This window comes from Cydia strobilella, chromosome 10 (genome assembly GCF_947568885.1).
Source record: "Cydia strobilella chromosome 10, ilCydStro3.1, whole genome shotgun sequence".
In the NCBI taxonomy this organism is placed as follows: domain Eukaryota; kingdom Metazoa; phylum Arthropoda; class Insecta; order Lepidoptera; family Tortricidae; genus Cydia; species Cydia strobilella.
Window position 1 is genome coordinate 13,444,686 of NC_086050.1, and position 16,003 is coordinate 13,460,688.

The window sequence follows — 16,003 nt, forward strand, 5'->3', positions numbered from 1 at the left end:
CAGCATCTTTTGCCTAATTATGTAGAAAAGGAGGTAAACCGACCCACTTTTCTAGTAGCATTTCGTTTTTGTAAGGGTCGCAATTCTAACCTAACCTACTTTTCTGGTAGCATTTCGTTTCTGTAAGGGTCACAGCTCTAACCTAACCTAACCTACTTTTCTGATAGCAGTTCTGTTCTGTGCCAATCGCAGTTCAAAAGCTACCCACCCACCTAACCCACTTTTCTAGTAGCATTTCCGGGTCCGGGTTTGGGTCCGGATCCGAGTCCGGGTCCGTGTCCGGCTGTCCGGGTCCAGGTTTGGGTCAGTTCGGTCCGGGTCCGGGTCCGAGTTGGGGTCCATGTTCAGACCCGGGTCCGGGTCCGAGTCCGGGTCCAAGTTTGGGTTTGGGTCCATAAGGAAGAGAACAAATCGCCAAACGTGAACTATGTGTCATTGAAGAGTTCTATTCTGATCATCATCAGCAGTTCCACTTCATCAAATGTCACTTTTTTAAATGTAAATGTTGGATTTGTTGATGAAAATACAAAAATCACTATATGTATGCCTTTCACATTTGAGGAGTTCCCTCGGTTCCTCGTGGGTCTCATCATCAGAACTCGAGCTTGACAAAAATATGTCTTAAAAACCTAACTTGCTTAACAAACATAACGAAGAGGACAAATCACCAAACGTGAACTATGCGTCATTGAAGAGTTCCGTTCTGATCATCATCAGCAGTTCCACTTCATCAAATGTCACTTTTTAAAATGGAAGTGCTGGATTTGTTTATAAAAATACAAAAATCACTATATGTATGCCTTTCACATTTGAGGAGTTCCCTCGATTCCTCATGGATCCCATCATCAGAACTCGAGCTTGACAAAAATGTTTCTTGAAAACCTAACTTGCTTAACAAACATAACGAAGAGGACAAATCGCCAAATGTGAACTATGCGTCATTGAAGAGTTTCGTTCTGATCATCATCAGCAGTTCCACTTCATCCAATGTCACTTTTTTAAATGTAAGTGCTTGATTTGTTGATGAAAATACTAAAATCACTATATTATGCCTTTAACATTTGAGGAGTTCCCTCGATTCCTCATGGATCCCATCAAAATCGGTCCAGAAATGACGGAGTTATGGAGTAACAAACATTAAAAAAAAAAAAAAAACAACCGAATTGAGAACCTCCTCCTTTGAAATCTTGAAGTCGGTTAATAAACATGTGTCATCTTGATGAGTACGATGTGGATGACACATGTCTGACATGTTGTCAAACACAATAATAAAATTTGATGGTGTTTTAATATAATTTTTAGTGTGGTAAATGCATGTTACAGTCTCAAAACAAATATTTGAATGGATTGGATACCTTACATACCTTACATATATAGGTTTGAGTTCAATTCAATCTCAAGTCAGAACAAAGGTCACGTGGTACATTTTTTCAAATTAACTTTTTAGTACTTTTTCGGAAAAAAATCAAAAAACTAAGAGCTTATTGCAAATCTGTAGCATGAGACGAATCAAATGACATATAATTTATTAAAATCGGACCATAACTGTAGATCTGATGGGATGAACAAAAATCGGCCTCGCGTAATATAGGTATAATAATATAGATAGATGACAAAAAAATCACAAATAATTCGTGGTATAACCAACCGAGGGTAAGAATTTTTTCAATTTCAATTTCAATTTATTTATTTCCTTTAAGTACAATTTTAATTTACATCATGTTGTTCATAAGAGCAGGAAACGATTCCTCCGTACTAGTAAAAACTGTATGACGGCAGGAAGCACCACCTCTCCCGGATCACATTTAATCTTATCTAGCAGTAGGTATACATGTATTTGCGCAGTACTAGATATATATACATATATATATGTAATATTGTATAAAGATGACAAGAAAATGAAAAAATAAAACAGGTTGCAACAAGAAAAAAAAAACAAAGCAAATAGCATTGGAAATAAGTGTTTGTGTATGTGCGCGCGTGTGAGTGTATGTGTGTGTGTGTATGTGTGTGTGTGTGTGTGTGTGTTGTATGTGTGTGTTTGTGTGTGTAGTTGTCATCACTAGTGAGATTCTAAAGATCATGAGAAGCATAGCATGTATGGAAGCATATATGGATATATGATGGATATGTAATATGTGAGGGAAGCACAACGTATATAGAAAAAAAAAATAGATATCAAGATTATCAAGCATTGCGTGTTCATTTTAAGTGGAGGGTAATTCTTTAAAAGTCCAGGTTTTAGTAAGTTAGGTAACCTTTTTGTATTAATTGTATTTAGTTTAGTTTAGACAGTGATTTTTAGGAGTTTTTCAGTGTCATCGTAGTCGTATAGTTTCAAAAAAGATGTAACGGCCGCTTTACAACGATTCACTGTTAGTTGAGTTAAGTTAACATTTTTCGAGATCTTGTTGTACAGAAATGGGCCAAGGAAAAAGGCAAAGCCATGGGCAAAGCTAGTTCTACTAGGTGGATTGATAAAAATTCGGTTTCTCCTTCTCTCAGAAACTGCTGAAGATGGTGCTTTTTTGTGTTGTTTTAGAATGATGGACTTTATATATAATTGTCTTACCGATAGAACATTAAATTCTCTATATATAGCGGTCGTTGAGTATCTGAAATTTTTAAATGTAGCTACCTTAATAACTGCTCTTTGAGCTCGTTCTATTGCAATCATGTGAGACTTTTTGGCACCTCCCCAAGCTTCAATGCCGTATGCTATAATGGACTGGCATAGTGCAAAATATACATTTTTGACAACAATAGGATCCCTCAAATGCCTAATGTTTTTAAATATATACATTAGTTTTCTTACTCGAGAACATAGAGTATTAATGTGGTAGTTCCATTTTAGATTTTGATCTATATTTACACCAAGATATTTAACAACATTAGTTCTTTCAAGTGTGTAGCAGTTGCAGGGAGCCGCGTAAGTGTCTGGACAAGTGTGACCTTGAATATAGAAGTTAGATGGTTGCATGGAGTTCTTTATGCTAAACGTAACATATTTTGTTTTGCTTAGATTGAGAGAGAGGGAATTTTGATTGAGCCAATTCATAACGTGATACAGGCCTTTTTCTGCGGTGTACTTAACATCATGCCATGATGGTCCATCAAACATAAGTACAGTATCATCAGCAAAGGTCACAATAGCTGCATTTCTTAGTTTAAGGCGACAGAGGCCATCTATATATATTAGAAATAAAGTAGGGCCAAGAACGCTACCCTGCGGTACTCCGAATTTTACCAGCGTCTCATCACTTTTATGTTCACCTATTTTAACAACTTGAGTTCTATCAGTAAGATAGTCAGTGAAGAGTTGGTGAGGAGTTCCTCTTATGCCTAGGTTCTGTAGTTTATCAAGAAGGATTGGGATAGAGACAGTGTCGAAGGCCTTGGCTAAATCAAGGAATACTCCTATGCATTTGGATTTGGAATCGAGTTTGTTGACAATATGTCCGACAACGTGATTAATTGCATCTGTAGTTGAAATATTATTTCGAAAACCATATTGATTACTAGACAGTAGGTTAAAACTTTGCAGGAAATGTGTGAGACGTTTATTTATAACCTTTTCAAGAACTTTAGATACAACAGGAAGTAGTGAGATCGGTCGATAATTAGTGACACTGTCTTTATCCCCCGCCTTGTAGATAGGAACAACCACAGACTTCTTAAGCGCTTTGGGGAATACACCAGTAGATAAGGCTAAGTTACAAATGTGGGCAATAGGTCTAGCAACTGTGGAAGTCGAAAGCTTAAGAAGTGCAGATGGTATACCATCCCAACCTGTAGAAGAGCTGTTTTTTAGTGACATAATTATATTTAGTACTTCAGTTTCATCAGTAGGCAACAATACTAGCGAATTAACCGGGGTCTCTATACAAGGTTGTTCATCTGGCGCATTAGAGGGAGTGTGAATGAGGCGCGTAGTAATACTCGCGGCAAGGTCTTGTCCTATATTGGTAAAATATTCGTTGATAAAGTTGACCGAGTCTTTAGGATCTGATTTAATTTTAATTAGGTTAAACGGTTCACTTTGAGGTTTTTTCATATGACATATCTCTTTTATTATATTCCAAGTCTTTTTCAAGTCATTTTTGTTTTTATTGATCATGTCACGTTCATAACTTCGCTTTAGTTTATTAAGTATCTGATTACAAGTATTTCTATACCTCTTGTATGAGATCTGTAGGATTTGATCTGTAGGATATTTTCGTGATTTTAAATGAAGTCTGTCTCTGTGTTTCATACAGCGAAGTAAGCCAGGTGTTATCCATGGCTTGTGTCTTCTTTTCCTATTTGAAATCCGTGTAATAGTCGTGTTTTTTTCTATAATGCTGGTGACAATTGATAGAAAATTGTATGTAGACATATTAGGATCATTACAATCTAAAATAGGACTCCAGTCAGTAGTTAAGGACTCCAGTCAGAATATTGTAGACTTGAGTCTAAATTATAGACCTCGTTTACGAAATCTCGCTTACCCCCCTCGTTGCACAATGTACTAAGTATATTTATTACCTTTTTACATTTTCACTGCAACTGTGTTACGCAGGATGTAATTTAACTTTTTTATGTGGTAATGGTAATTAATTTTTTTAATGGTTTAATCAGTATCGCGACTTGGCGGTAATCGCCGGGAATAACCCGTCTCGTGCAATGAGTAGCGGCCATACCGGGGGTTGCTAGAGGTACTCCATCCCGGGTCTATTATTAAGTTCTTAGGGGTATATTCGCTTATGGTGCTTGTTCGGTATACCTGACTAATCTTTGAATAACTTGGATTATTGTGTAAAAATGTGCATAACTACTTAAACTAGTTAGGTAAATAATTAGTTAGGTTGTCAGCAACGAAGCATATAATGAGATTTAGTATATTTAAGAAATAAAACTATGAAAACGGATTATATCGCGTATATTGAATTTATAATACATCCCGACGTTTCGAACTCTTTACAGCGTTCGTGGTCAACGGGTGACTGAGGAAAAATTACAAAATGCAAAAATACCCACATACTAAAATAATGAACAATCATAGACTACAAACTTTAAGGCTGGTTGTACATGCAAAATCGGTTCATAAGGAGGAAGGAGGAAGGAGGTATTATAAATTCAATATACGCGATATAATCCGTTTTCATAGTTTTATTTCATGAGTAACTATCGCGGTAACCGAAGACAATATTAGTATATTTAAGTCATTTTCAGATAACTAATGATATGAAATAAAACTATGTAAAAGGATTAGATCGCGTATATTGAATTTATAATAGCGCGCACAAGTTGTTTGCAGAAATCGCGAAGCGTCTGGTTGACGTAACTGGTGACCGAAGAGCTGGCGGCTTCCTCGCACAACGTATCAGCATTGCGATACAGCGAGGAAATGCCGCCAGCATCCTTGGTACAATGTCTCAAGGGCCTATTTTAGATTTAAGCTAGTTATTAATTTCGTTTACGTAGTACCACTGTATATATCTTGTATGTAAATACATCTGTTTTATATATATAAAAAAAAAAAATACATCCCGACGTTACGAACTCTTTACAGCGTTCGTGGTCAACGGGTGACTGAGGAAAAATGTTGGATGTTGGACATTCAGAGTATAATATGTTTTGAAAAGATGTGTCCCGCCGAGTCCGGTCCGAGGTGTAGGGTTGGAGCCGGCGTAGTTTTTTTATCGCGTATATATATATATATATATATCTTTACTTGAAAATAGTTGTATTGTATAACTAGCCTTGTGAACCGATTTTGCATGTACAACCAGCCTTAAAGTTTATAGTCTATGATGGTTCATTATTTTTAGTACGAGTATGTGGGTATTTTTGCACTTTGTAGTTTTTCCTCAGTCACCCGTTGACCACGAACGCTGTAAAGGGTTCGACACTTCGGGATGTATTAAGAATTCAATATACGCGATATAATCCGTTTTTATAGTTTTATTTCATGAGTAACTATCGCGGTAACCGAAAATTGATTAACTAATGATATATTTAATAATTAGACTTATATTGACCGGGATATAGACCGTGATTACCTTTTGTATTATTTGTGAGCTCCCGTTATGTAACTGCGTCGAAATATCGGGAGCTCACAAATAATACAAAAGGTAATCACGGTCTATATCCCGGTCAATATAAGTCTAGTGAAACTAACCGTGAATCATTCAAAACTCTAATATTTAATAATTATTTCGTTGGGTATGTCATACAAATAATACGTATGTCTATATTATAATTTACAGGTGGTGATTTATAATAAGATGAAGCAGGTTTATTCGAATTACTTTTTGATTCGTTCTACATTTTTTTACTGGTATTTTATATATCTGTCTCACGTCAACATAACAAGTGCATATAATTAATGTCATTAACGGGTCTAACGCGATTAAATATCATTCTTTAATGATGTGTACAAAACGCGAGTTTAAAGTGTTATATAACAAGTGCATTTCATGAATTCACTAGGTAATTAATTAAAACATTGTACTTATATTAAACAAATATTGCATGGAGATAAACAAAGATTGAGAAACGATTGTTATAGTTTTAGGGGCGTATTACACAGTGAAGTTTAATTCATTTACACAATGGAGCGGCTTTTAAATAATTAACAGTCCAAATTAATCTTACAATATTGTTATGTCAGCCGCGTTTGCCATTTCACAAAGTTCATTAGTTGAGCAATATGCAGTTGGCAATAAAAATGTGCAGTACGTGTATATTGTGATTCGTTTACGTAATGGAGAAACGAGTGTCCGAGAGCGAGTGTGGCGGTGCGTGTAAGTGGTCTAGATAGTCTCCCCCCTCCCCCTGGCGGCTGCGAGAGAGACCTTTCTCCGCTAGCCTGCCAGTGACACAGTGACCGTGTTACTGCAGGGCCTATGCCATGCACCAGTACAGTTTCGTCGTGCCGCTACTGGCCGTGTTGTGTCTGATACCGCCGTCACAAGCGCAAACCCCAAGCGCCGACTCGAATCTGTCGTTTGCTGAAAACGTCTACATTAAACTATCCGGTGCATGTGAGTGTTAATGATATACAAGTGATATTTATCCAGTTTGATGTTCTACATAACACATACCTGTTTTTTTTCAGGTAGAGCAATTATGGATCTTCGGTACACTTCGATGAATGCGAATAATGAGCTAGTTAAAACAATGAAAATTGTTTGGCTCAATGGAAATGAGATGAAAACATATCCTATCGATGAATCGTTCAAGGCCTTGACGTCGGGCTTAATGTTTGATATCACTAAACAGACCAAGGTGATCATCCACGGATATAGAGATAGCTCTCAGTCTCAAGTGCCACTAGACATGGCTAAAGCGTACAATGAAAAAGCTATGTTTAATGTTATAATGGTCGACGCAGAGTACCTGATTAATAAGGGTTATATATTTTCCGTACACAACTCTCGTTTGGTTGGAAAACGGCTCGCTAATCTTTTGGCCAATTTGGAAAAGTTCGGAGCTAATTCGGAGGATTTTCATCTTCTCGGCATCAGTCTCGGGGCGCACATCGCCGGATGGGCGGGGAAGTATTTTCGACGGTACAAAGGCCGTAATTTGGGCCGCATTACTGGATTGGATCCAGCCGGCCCGTGCTTCTCGTACGCTTATGCTGACCAGAGATTGGATAAATTGGACGCGAACTATGTTGACGTGGTGCATTCAAATAGACTAGTGCAAGGTGTAATCGAACCGCTGGGCCACGCAGATTTTTATGTTAATGGCGGAGGCCCGAACCAACCAGGCTGTATATCACCCTCGTGCAGTCATTTGCGCGCGGCTCAACTATACACAGAAAGTATTAGAAGCCCAAAAACTATAGTTGGTGTTAAATGTGTGAACTGGCATTCTTTTATAATCAACAAGTGTGAAGATAACGATTTTGCAGTGCTAGGTTACGGATCGTCGTCCACAACTCGCGGTTTATACTACTTGCGAACCTCCTCTAGTGCTCCCTTTGGACTCGGTATGAGTGGAGCTAAAAATAAAAAAGTGAAGTTAGATAAATGGTTAGCAAGTTTAAATTTAACATAATTATGGTTGGCCGGTCTAGTGTTTGTTAAAAGGTGCTGTATATTGTTGCCATATTGTTTTTAAATGTTGATTTATAAAAAAAAAAAACATTTTTTATGCTAAACCAGTATTGTTTTTTTATACCATTGTAATGGCGCGCCTAGCCGCGCATTACAACATCATGCAACGGCCACGTGACAGACAGCGGAGCTACCTATCGAGCCGCGGCCACCGATCGAGTGCCAGCCCACTCGCCCCACCCGCCGCGCGCCGTGCCGAGAGTATAAAAGCGGCGCGCGCCCATACAACAGCGTCAGTTGGGCTCACGGCCTTCCGCAGTGAGGACAGCTGATCTCCCGGTCGAGCCGGCGTGTTTTCAGACGCGTAGGCACCCGGTTCCCCTCCGACCCTTCCTGCTTCCCGTAACCCAGTCAGAGCCGGCGTGTTTTCAGACGCGTAGGCACCTGGATTACGTAACCCGTCCTACCCTGTATCTTGGTCCGAGCCGGCGTGTTTTAGACGCGTAGGCACCCTTGATACTCCCTATCGCCCTGGTCAGAGCCGGCGTGTTTTAGACGCGTAGGCACCCTAGGCGCTCCCCCCCGATTCGCATATCCTTCCCGTCTCGCCATCCCCTTCACTCTTAGGGGATACCGTTCCCGAATCCGCGAGTAGCTTAGGGTCCGCGCCACACCGTTGCGATAATTAGAATCACCCCCGCGTCGTACCTAGCTTAGGATACCTAGACCTAAGCAATCTTGATTTATAATAAACCGGCATAAAAGCCCGCCGATCTATACTACAGCATTAAACCTGTGTTTCCTTATCTCACTCTGCACCCTCTCTCTCCTCTGAGCTAACTAGGAAACCCTTGCTTCCGTCTGGAACAAGGGAGGTGTATGAGGCCGCGCCCGCCCCGGCGAACGTGACCCCATCACATCTGGCGCCCAACGAAAAAAACTCACGTAGGAGTCCATACGGTATCCTGGAAGGAACCATTGCTCGAGAGAGGACAGAATAAATAAATAAATAAATATTTTACATATACCGCACCGTGTACTTATATATTCCGTACAGCCGCTACACCTAGCATCACCGCACCGAGACAACTCGGACTGTCGCATCCCGCCCACCCGTAGACCATATCTAGCTCCCACGAAGGTACAACAGGAGCCCCGACGCTCCATCCAAGTAATAAAGTAAAAAAAAAAACCGCACGGACAACCGTGCACCGTACAACCGCTGCTTACCGGTAGGTATTAGAAATGCCTACAAGTTGGATATACCGACTGAAAAAACCCGAATTAATACAAGAAGCCACGGCACGAGGCGTACCGACTGAAGGCTTAACCATAGAGGAGATACGTAAGGGCTTGGTGGAGATCCTGAAGGAGGAAGAAGCCGAAAAGATGGCAGAGAACAATGCAAAGGTAATAACAAAGCTAATAAAAGAGTGGAACCTGTCATTTGAGACCACAGACGACGCCGTCGAGTTCATAGAAAGGTTGGAAGAACTCATCAAGGCGAGCAAGATTAAGAAGGAAGATATATTAGCAGCATTACCACGCATCTTAAAAGGTAGGGCACTGCTCTGGTACAGAAATTACGTAGACTCATGGACCGATTGGAATCAATTCCTGCAAACATTTAAGCTGTACTACTACCCGGCCAATTATGAAGAGGATCTCATAGCCAAAATTGTCACTAGAAAGCAAGGAGACCAGGAGAGGTTTACCGACTACGTCACAGACATTCTGACGCTGATGCGTAGGTACGGAAGTCTCGACGAAGCAGCGAAGTTACACCGCATCCACGAGAATATGTTACATAGCTACAAGCTATACATCAAAAGGCAAGACTATAAGACCTTACCAGAACTATTGAAATTAGGAACCGAGTATGAAAATATAAGGACACCCACGTACGGTGCAACGACGTCGTCAGGAGCGTGGCGAGACGCCAGCGACAACAACAAATGGAGGGAGGACAAACAAGCAAGTAGCGAACAAACGACCCAAGGTAGGGACGACCGACGCAGCGACAACCAGAAACCGAAACCCGAACCGAGAGAGAGTACGAGCCACACAGTGCATCCGAAGTACGACCCCAAGACCAGCTGCTGGTCCTGTGGGAAACCGGGACATAACGCGGACGCCTGCAGGGGCAGACGCCAAGTGTTTTGCAGCCAGTGTGGAAAACTGGGAGTGCTGAGTAAGGCCTGCTGCAGGAAAGCAACCTGGATAGGGCAGGAAAAGTTAGGAGCAGCCGATAGCCCACAGGCGAGCGACAACCGCATATACACCGATTTGCACATAATGGGAAGAAAATACCGAGGCGTAATAGACACAGGATCCACCAACTCGTACATCAACCAGCAAGTATATAATGAATGTAAGAACATCGCGTACCAAAATAAGCTAAAAACAAGAGAAGTAATACTAGCGAATGGGACCAGGACACAAACCCACAACAACTTGTTGGTCGACATAGAAGTCAAAGAGGTAACGATCAGACACTGGTTGAGGGTGCTGCCGTCAGCGACGGACATTATCATAGGAATGGACGTGGTGAAACGACTTGGAATGTCTATAAAATGGCCAGGAGACAGCCAAGACTCAGTCGACCGTGATGACAAGAATACCCAGAGAAAAAATCCGAAAAACGGAGAGGACAAGCAAAAAGTAGACACTCCAGAAGAAAACCAGAATAGCACAACCGCCGAATCCAGTCAACAACAGCCAACCACACTGCTCACAAAGGTACAACACAGAATAAAACTAAAGCAAGCAGAACCGGTAAAACAAAGACATTATCCACGAAATCCGAAGCAGCAAGAAATAATAGACAAACACATGAGTGACATGCTTCAACAGGGCGTGATCGAGAGGTCACACAGCCCACATAGTTTCCCCGTGGTACCAGTGGAAAAACCGTCAGGTCAGTACCGAATCCGTGTAGATTACCGTGAAAATAACCAGATATCCGAAGAAGATGCGTACCCGCTATCACAGGCACATTTCGGTAAGATTGCCCAGATATCCGAAAAAGGTAAATACACAACAAACCGAGTCCCGCACCGCCGAGCAAAAGCGAACCTTACACAACACACACAGAGTCCAGCGATAAAATACAACCGGAAGAAGAAAATTAGAAAAACAGAAACCACGCAGCGCGGACACGAACCGACTTCAGAAATGGAACATGGGACCCTTAAACGTCAATTTAATAGAAGAAAAATAGATATAGGATGGATACCAAAAAGTAAGTTACAGATCGCCAGCCCCCTGGCACCGGCACCGTCCTCGAGACCAGACACGGAGGGCGGAAACAAGAAAAGGACGCGCAGGGCGGGCAGAAAGAGGAACGGCGGCCAACAACACGGCCATACGAGAAGGCCGCGAACGCGGCAGGCGCACCCGCCCTACGAACGTCACAGCAAAAGAAAAAAGGGGGGAAAAGAAGACTAAATAAAAAAAAATGTGTGAAGTGAAATAATATAAAAATATAACAGTGATTATATTAAAGTACCGTAATAAGAAAACCAAATAGTGTAGTAAAAAAAAAAACGTAATAAAGCGTAGTAAAAAAAAACCGTCAGCAGATTTAAGTACCGTAGAAGCATAAAAAAAAAATGTGTAAAAAAGAAAACCTATTGTTTAAATAAAGTAAAGTAATAGAATGAAGAATAATTACCGTGCAATCAAGTGTGACCAGTAAACCGCAATAGATACTTAATATAAACATAAATAAACCCGCGACATAGTGAATAAATAGAATAGAATGATACAAGCACATAGAAAGAATAGGTTACAGACCAAGTAAGTACATAACAGTGAAGTGCATGGGTAACATTAAGTCAAGTGAACAACAATATAGTGGGAATAGTATAATAGAATAGCAATATATTTACAATAAATAACTTTAAAAAAAAACAAGACGCGGGTCAAACAGAGAACGTAGGCTCAAAATAAATAAACGTGTTGCAAATAGGAAGACGAATACTTAGAATAAATACAAAAATCAGATAAACATAATAGCATCCAGTAAATAAAAAAGAATAATAATAAGAATTAAAAAAAAAAAAAAAAAAAAAGAAATGGTATCGTCTTTCAGCCAGCATATTCTAACGGTGATTTTTCCCCATAGGTAAAAATCTCCAGACGGGTGACGGGACTGTAATGGCGCGCCTAGCCGCGCATTACAACATCATGCAACGGCCACGTGACAGACAGCGGAGCTACCTATCGAGCCGCGGCCACCGATCGAGTGCCAGCCCACTCGCCCCACCCGCCGCGCGCCGTGCCGAGAGTATAAAAGCGGCGCGCGCCCATACAACAGCGTCAGTTGGGCTCACGGCCTTCCGCAGTGAGGACAGCTGATCTCCCGGTCGAGCCGGCGTGTTTTCAGACGCGTAGGCACCCGGTTCCCCTCCGACCCTTCCTGCTTCCCGTAACCCAGTCAGAGCCGGCGTGTTTTCAGACGCGTAGGCACCTGGATTACGTAACCCGTCCTACCCTGTATCTTGGTCCGAGCCGGCGTGTTTTAGACGCGTAGGCACCCTAGGCGCTCCCCCCCGATTCGCATATCCTTCCCGTCTCGCCATCCCCTTCACTCTTAGGGGATACCGTTCCCGAATCCGCGAGTAGCTTAGGGTCCGCGCCACACCGTTGCGATAATTAGAATCACCCCCGCGTCGTACCTAGCTTAGGATACCTAGACCTAAGCAATCTTGATTTATAATAAACCGGCATAAAAGCCCGCCGATCTATACTACAGCATTAAACCTGTGTTTCCTTATCTCACTCTGCACCCTCTCTCTCCTCTGAGCTAACTAGGAAACCCTTGCTTCCGTCTGGAACAAGGGAGGTGTATGAGGCCGCGCCCGCCCCGGCGAACGTGACCCCATCACACCATCAATCAAATTCATTTTCTTTCAACATAAATTACTCTATAGGTACCTACAGAAATGAATATTAACAAATATCGTGATCTTACGTTACTTACAAATTTATGTATTTTTATCTGGCCGCAATAAATAATCACATGATATATTTTCTGAATCGTAGCAAAATATTAGCTTTCTTAGCGTACCTAATAAATAAGTGCTTACAATTCAATAAAAGTGTAATCAAGTGTTACGGCAAAGTTTCGCAATTTCGGAACTAATCGTACTGTGACAAATAAGGCTATTGGTAACCCAGGACAAATTAAACATTGCTAGAATTGCTTCACAAGATGTTTCAACGCTTGAATGGGTGATTATTATATAAAATAGAAAATTTCCAACCTAGAAACTAGAAAATCTATGAAAATTCATTAATTCGGCTGCGTTAAGCTTTTACATTTTGTAATAGGAATAAAATACTAACAATTAAATTCAATGTTATGAATGTAGAGCAACCGAACCCAAACTACAAAACTATCAATTTGATTTGATATTAACCTTTACATAGTAGCACAAATAATTAAATAAAACTAACAGATAACTTATTTACAAATGTTTAATGATCCCGAACTGGAGCTTGTACACATGATGCACATTTCATTGCAATCCTGTGGTCACACTTATTTAAAACTAGCTGTGCCCGCGGCTTCGCCTGCGTGGAATTCGGTCTGTGTCAGTAAGCGCCTAATTCACCCCTAATTTATCTCCCTCTCCCCTGGAGGCGGAACTTGAAGTAAAGTTGACAGATGGATACGCTAGAGGACTGTAGTCCAGATAAAATATTTTACAATTAGGTATCACTAAATAAAACTACACTCCAAAATCAATATTTTTTTGCCCTTATTTAAGTTTTTGACGTGATTTAAACGACGTAGAGTAGTAGGTGTATATCGAACGATACAGTACCAAAGTCGCATTAGAAGTTTCACTTCAAAAAGTTGAGCGTAATCTTCCTTCATAGTTATGTTCACCTGGTACATGTATGTATATTTAAACAAGTATACACAGAGAAAGAAAGAGAGAGAGAGAGAGATATAAGAGACACCGTGCTGGTCGAGCGAAAGTTTAGTGAGTTAATAATAGAGTATAAAATTTAATTATCTATGGTAGCGTTAAACGTTTAACGCAACCTTGTTGGAAGTCGCATTAGAAGTTTCACTTCAAAATAGCTTTTAAACCATATAAGTGAATACTAAGAGATGTACCTATAACTTTTTTATAACTTTTTCAGGAAATTAAACAACATACCTTGTAACGAATTCAACTATATGTAACATAAACAATATCATCATCTTCCTCGCGTTATCGCGGTATTTTGCCACGGCTCCATGGGAGCCTGGGGTCCGTTTGGCAACTAATCCCAAGAATTGGCGTAGGCACTAGTTTTACAAAAGCGACTGCCATCTGACCGTCCAACCCAGAGGGGAAACTAGGCCTTGTTGGGATTAGTCCGGTTTTCTCACGATGTTTTCCTTCACCGAAATGCGAGTGGTAAATATCAAATGATTTTCGTACATAAGTTCCGAAAAACTCATTGGTACGAGCCGGGGTTTGAACCTGCGACCTCCGGATTGCAAGTCGCACGCTCTTACCGCTAGGCCAGCAGCGCTCTCTCTCTCCCTCTCTGTTTATGTATGTAACATAAACAATATATACAATTATAATAATGTACCAAATAAAAAGTTGTTTTAATATTGTCTTCGGTTACCGCGATAGTTACTCATGAAATAAAACTAAAAGTAAAATACACATACGGATAAAGGTTATATAGATATAGTTTAGTTTAGTTTATTTATTTCGCAATACAATGTTCGTTGTTAATGTAAGATAATACAGTTAAGCAATTACTTATCCTATAGCGATCGTCGGATACAAAGAAAATAATTCAATTTCAATTTATAAGTATTCTTATGTTTAGGAGTAGTCAATATACAATGGTATAACAAATCATACAATGTCAAAATTAATAAATAATAAAAATAAAAACAATTATAATATAGAACTTACAAAGTACCAATCCATAAATAATTTGAATTATAGAAACATGTCAAATGAAAAATAAAATATAAATATAAATTCAGGTAAACGACTTAAAAATAAAAAACAAAAAAACAATATAACAATTTACATTTGGTAGGTACATGTAATTGGTCAATGTCAGTTTAATTTGAGAGATATTCCTTTACTGATGATTTGATGAGATTTCTTTAGAAGAAAGGTTCTTTTAGTTTGCGTCTGAACGTTATATCACGGCTCATTTTTTAAGTCATTTGGTAGGTGCTCGTAGAAAGTTGGACCTTGGGTTTCTTGCATGCAGTGCTGTGCGACGCGGTACTGTCCGAAGTTTTCCCGTACTCCTATTGAGACAGGTGTATACGCGTGAACATAATGACCTCAAGATGTACTGCGAATAGTGGGTCATAATCTGGTGTTCAGCAAACAATGCTTTACAGGACTGCCTCTGTTTTAGCCCGAGTATAGTCCTCAACGCCCTTTTTTGCATGAGCAACACTCTGTCCGCGTCAGTCGAGTTACCCCACAAGATCATGCCGTATACCATAAGCGAGTGGAAGTATTCATAGTATGCGTGCCTTAGCACAGCACTTGAAATTGAAACCAATGGTTTCACCATGCGCAGTGCAAAGATCGCACCACCCAGTCTACCACACAGTATGTTTATGTGCTGCTTCCAGCTCAAGGTGGGATCCAATGTAAATCCTAAAAACCTGCACGTATTGGTTGTCGGGATAGGACACTGAATATTCGCGTTAGGGACGCACCTACCCGAGAATAGCATGAATCAATCCGTTTGCCGAAAACCATCCGTTAAGCTGGTCGCATACAGTCGTGACCTTGTAATTAAGTTGCTCATAAGTTGGAGCGCTGACAACCACAGTTGTGTCATCGGCAAACAAAATTATTTGGCCGTCTGTGATAGCAGATGGCAGGTCATTTATGAATGCGAGAAATAGGGTATTTCCCAGAGCGGAACCTTGAGGAATTCCCACCGTCACGTTGCCAGTCCCTGATCGC

The 16,003-nt window shown here is 40.4% G+C and overlaps 2 protein-coding genes across 2 annotated transcripts in view; one reads left to right on the forward strand and one right to left on the reverse strand.

Annotated features, from left to right (window-relative positions):
- The window catches only part of LOC134744616 (spondin-1-like), a 313,657-nt gene that overhangs the window by 40,736 nt on the left and 256,918 nt on the right, over positions 1–16,003 (reverse strand). The window lies entirely within an intron of this gene.
- LOC134744779 (phospholipase A1 2-like) lies at positions 6,617–8,055 on the forward strand. Its single transcript, XM_063678690.1, has 2 exons — positions 6,617–7,025; positions 7,100–8,055. Exons 1-2 carry the CDS (start codon positions 6,893–6,895, stop codon positions 8,044–8,046), a joined length of 1,080 nt encoding a protein of 359 aa, XP_063534760.1. The 5' UTR covers positions 6,617–6,892; the 3' UTR covers positions 8,047–8,055.